The sequence below is a fragment of the Penaeus vannamei genome, chromosome 25 (genome assembly GCF_042767895.1).
Source record: "Penaeus vannamei isolate JL-2024 chromosome 25, ASM4276789v1, whole genome shotgun sequence".
Classification (NCBI taxonomy): Eukaryota; Metazoa; Arthropoda; class Malacostraca; order Decapoda; family Penaeidae; genus Penaeus; species Penaeus vannamei.
Genome location: NC_091573.1, coordinates 15,818,514 through 15,823,513, shown reverse-complemented (window position 1 = coordinate 15,823,513; position 5,000 = coordinate 15,818,514). Strand labels below are relative to the sequence as shown.

The 5,000-nt window shown below is 38.9% G+C and overlaps 1 protein-coding gene across 1 annotated transcript; it reads right to left on the bottom strand.

The window, feature by feature from the left end:
* Positions 1–2,911: 2,911 nt before the first annotated feature.
* Positions 2,912–4,069, bottom strand: LOC138866343 (uncharacterized). Its single transcript, XM_070138854.1, has 2 exons — positions 4,009–4,069; positions 2,912–3,528 (listed from the first exon to the last, which is right to left on the bottom strand). Exons 1-2 carry the CDS (start codon positions 4,018–4,020, stop codon positions 3,097–3,099), a joined length of 444 nt encoding a protein of 147 aa, XP_069994955.1. The 5' UTR covers positions 4,021–4,069; the 3' UTR covers positions 2,912–3,096.
* Between the last annotated feature and the right edge of the window lie 931 nt (positions 4,070–5,000).

The window sequence follows — 5,000 nt, the reverse complement described above, 5'->3', positions numbered from 1 at the left end:
CACACAAGATGGGGGGTATACCCCCAACCTACTTACAATATACTGGATTTTTGAAATAAAATTATATAATTTCTGGTAAATTGTGGTCTAAAAGAAAGTCAGTAGGAAAAAAATTAGGCCTCTAATGTCTATGCACACCATGCAGCAGTTACATGACCAATGTGTGTTCGTAGCCCTCCAGTAGAGAAAAATTGTTGACATTCTTCTTTAAATTCCGCTTCTAAGTAACTTCAGTTTAATAATATGTGTAGGAATATTTCAGTCCATGTTTAAGATACATTTTTGGATAGTGTGTTGCAATAGAACAGTAATAAAGAGGACACATTCAAAATATAGATTTTCTGAACACTGTAATATCTCGTGGATAAGAGGTTCGGCGGAAATAGAAGCGTCTAGTCTGCCTCCCGGCTCCCTACATGTTGTGATTCTCTATAATTGTCCATTTTCGATGTTATATTCTCGTGGTCTTGCAGATAAATCCTGGAGGCGACGAAAATTCAAGACATAGAGTAGGAAGTTTTGTTATAGCGCCGGGACGCTATTTAAGACGAAGGGAGGTTTTTGTTTTGCGATTCGAGGTCCCACTTAACACTTTCTTCCAGTGTTAAACGTAAAATGTGACTTCCTTTGTTGCCATTCTTAATGAGTGTTGTAGAATATATACACAGAGATTTGATAATTATGATGTAATGCATAAAGAACTATCACATGTCTTCTCTAATTCTTATTTTTCTAGGTTAGTGCGTTGAATGCCGACGTTTTTTTTATTTTTTTTTATTTTTTTTTATTTAATCATGTTTGAGGTGAACAGTGTATAGTGAACGATCCCTTGTCTTCTCTAACCTTACTGCAAATAAACTACATATCAAAAGCTTCCATCTTCCTTAGACGATCCTTTTCAATAAGAAGAGACGCTCGTTTTTGCTCTTGCGCATTGGACACCCACCTCACACATCCCTACCTCATATGGCGCACGATATGATCCTCCTCCATGCTCCTCTCTCAGTGCGACACATGCCACTATCCTGTCCCCGGTTCACAACAAGCTATAACTTTACTTTTCCTCACTTATTCTCACTTCCCCGACCCTCGAACCTATTGAAAATCTCGGAAACCCTTCCCTTTTTCTTTGACAACTTTCCTCCATTCTCAGGCGCTTAAAGATCCCCCATTAACTCTTTCCCCCTTTTAACAACGCTCTTATCATACCCTATTTTCACTACCACACTATCGTCTTGTACAGTTCAGCCTGTAAAGTGCCTGTAAAGTCTTACAATACCCTAATCATTAACTCATTTCTACCCTTTTCACCACTATACTGTACCATAATGCTATATGAATGCTGTCTGGCATTTATTTGTTTTAACCATTAACCATTGGTATGATGCTTGGGACTCAACAAGGTATAGCAGAATATATTTTTGTCAGTAATTTAAGAAAATTTTCTTATTTCGTATTTACTAATCAGATGTTCATTTATATTTTCTATAGGAAAAATGTTTTGATACTTGTATAAACTTAAATTAATATTAATAGATATATTCTCATTTGATATTTTTCATGTAATAAATTAGACTAAAGATAATTTTTTTTATTGTCCAAAATCCTCTTCTCCATAAATAGTTTGACCACGTGATTTTGCACTTAAAAATCTCAAGTTCATTATAATTGAAAATAGAATCAGAGAAATTGAAAGTTGAATATTAGAGGAAAAACCACGCATGGCACTGCCAAGTAGGTTATATAAACACTAGAGGTCTATTATTTTGATGAACTTCCTTTAGATAATAATTTCCTGCTAGTCATTACTGTTTATCAATAAATTTATAATTCATTTACGGGCATTATAATTAGTGCTGGAGGTCTTCATCCTCTCACGGCAAGCCCTTCTAGTTTTAATGAAGAATACTCTATTACACACGCTGGTATCAATTCTTACGATATTAAAAGAAGAAAAAAAATGTTGAAACTTGTCTTCCATTGTGTGGATTTATATCAGGTATCTCTCTTTACGTTTTTCTGTTACGATGATGTGTCGAGTAAGAGGTCCTAAAGGAGATGGACTTTTCTTTTGTCAGGGGGTTAAAATAGCAGTAAAGAGAGAGAAGAGAGAAGAGAGAGAGGAGAGAAGAGAGAAGAGAGAAGAGAGTAAAAAAAAAAAAAAAAACTAAAAAAATAAATGATAATGATAAATAAAAAAATGGAAAATGAAAAAATAATAAAAGGAAAAATAATCATTGTTGAATACCATCGTCAACTTAGTGTCTATAAGGTTACTTGTGCTACAGTAATAAGTGATTACAATCTCACCCATCTTTGACCTACTTTGCGTTCCAATTTGTCTAACAAGGAGAGTGACACGATTCCTGTATCACTTTCTTTGAATGGAAAAAAAATATTTAATGATAACCTTCAATGCGGTTATTTTTTCTGACTTATTGGATCTTTTTTTTTTCTTTTAAATTCAGGCAGATCTGTATATGTATAGCATGAAAATATGAACTATTCATATTAAGGTGTAATAACGTTAAAAAAAAGAATGTTTTCCTTCTATCCCAGGAACAAAAGGAGGCATTATCTCCAGGCTGTAAGGTTGATTTACAGCACGAATGTCACTGTTTATTCGAACTTTTAAACTTTTATCGTTCAAGTGTAAAACATTTTTTTTTTCTTAAACCTGATCCTAGGAAAGTATAACTTAACAATATACGAGTTTAAGAAATTTCATTGTCCATCCGGGAAGATTCAGTATTAATCATCTTCTTTTCCCCTCCCCATTCTCCTTCCTCCTCCTTCTCTCTCTCCTCTTTTCCCCTCCTTTTAAGGATTCAGAATTTCGTTTGCTGATCTGTAGTGTCTTCACCATTTGGTCTGATGATCAGACATAAAATTGTGGACAAAAAGAACTTAAGGGAGTGTATTTATATATATATTTTTTCACAGTTACAAAAAGATATTCAAAATTGATAGCCTTGAGGTGAAGAATAGATAAGTATGACTGATATTAAATTACACATGGGAAAAATGGCATTACTGGAAAAAGGAGAGTGAACAGAAGAATTGCTAAAGAGCTCGTTCGAGGGGAAGCGGGAGACCTCAATGAAGGACATACCCATAATCAGGCGAAGTTGGGGTCGTGGACACTCCGAAGAAGTCCATCTCCCGCAGCTGGTTCATGAAGGTGACCACGTGAGGCATGACTTTCTCGGCGGCGTTGAAGCGGTGGTACGTGTCCTGCGAGAACTTGTTGCCCTCCGCCTTCTCCGTGGCCTCCATGACCTTCCTGGTGATGGGCATGAAGTCCAGCATGATCTGCTGGACGCTCTCGGGGTCGTTGGCCCTGTCGCGGTTCTGGGAGACCTTGCGGAAGACCTCGACGATTTCCGGCAGCACGTCGATGGTGGCGCCGACGATGTTCTCGTAGGCGCCCAGGTCACGAGGTGTCTCGGGCTGCAGGACGCCCAGGGCTTCGTATCCTTGCGGGGCCGCCCTTGAAAGGCAGAGCACGGCGGCTGCCACCAAAAGAACCTGTGGGAGACACGAAGGGAGGTCATGGTATGGCGGAACGGTCACATCGTCGGTCACATGTTCATCATACTAATTTTCACTATTCAACCATACACTCGTTCACACGGATTTATACATTGATGACTACATGTATTCATAGTTACCGGTTCACATTGCCTGTCTATGGAATCATCTATATATCTAAATCAGATAACTATATAAATTCACTCAGCACAAATTCACTTACTCAAATTCACTCCACACAATTTCACTTACTCAGTTCGGGTTACATCACGCAATAATCTCATCATGCTCACTTCCACAGCCACTACGATAATACGCACAGACACAGTCACATGCAATGCTACACATCCATTGTCTCTACCTGCCATTCGTTAATTATTCGTATCTATTTCAAGGCAAACGTTTACATAAATCTACACACACGCATGTTGGTGTGTGTACGAGTAAATGTAAGCCAGTAATCCTTCTAGATCCAACCTTAAACGCCATGCTGCAGGGTATAGCCGAGCGACGTCGTTGAACGAGAGAGGGTCGAGTGTCTACCTGGCGAGCGAGACCTTCCTTTATATACTCAGTCGTCTCGTGCGCAGCTGGGGGTGGGGCTACGGCGGGGGGGAGGGGGAGGGCTACTTCTACATGGAAGAAATTACAGTTCATTAAACACTAGACTTTTCTATTTTTCCAATTCCGTCTTGTCACCCCACTTTTTTTTTCTCTGTGATTTAGAAGTATTCATGGTAGGTTGGATATTTCTTATTGTCCAAGCCAATCACCTTTCTGTGACTCACGGCAGAAACGGAGAACTAGAGAGAGAGAGAGAGAGAGAGAGAGAGAGAGAGAGAGAGAGAGAGAGGGTGAGAGAGAGAGATTGGCAGAGAGAGAGAGAGAGAGAGAGAGAGAGAGAGAGAGAGAGAGAGAGAGAGAGAGAGAGAGAAAGAGAGAGAGAGAGAGAGAGAGATTGGCAGACAGACAGACAGACAGAGAGAGATTAAGTAGAGAGAGAGAGAGAGAGAGAGAGAGAGAGAGAGAGAGAGAGAGAGAGAGAGAGAGAAAGAGAGAGAGAGAGAGAAATTGAGAAACAGACAGAAAAGATAATTTTCGCAACAGAAAGTGCCGTGGGACCTTCTGGCAACTGGCAGGGCAAGACGAACGTTATAAAAGCCACGCATTGCTCTCATTGCCTTTCATTCCAATCTTTCATTTCCCTAGTCAAGATGAACATTCAAGTAAGTGAATTTTTCTATGGGGGGAAGAGATATCGTTGTCATTTTTTTTAGGGAATCGAATGTTATGGTTACAAATGTTTTTATTTTATTATTATTATTCTTAATATCTGTTATTAGTTAAAGGACCTTTCAGTATAGATCAGTAGGGACTTCGAAGTGTTGCATTTGTTACTGGTCGGCGATATGGCAGAAAGGACTTTTTGATTTCTGTTTATTATAACTGTGGTGTTTGCAATTAAGCCT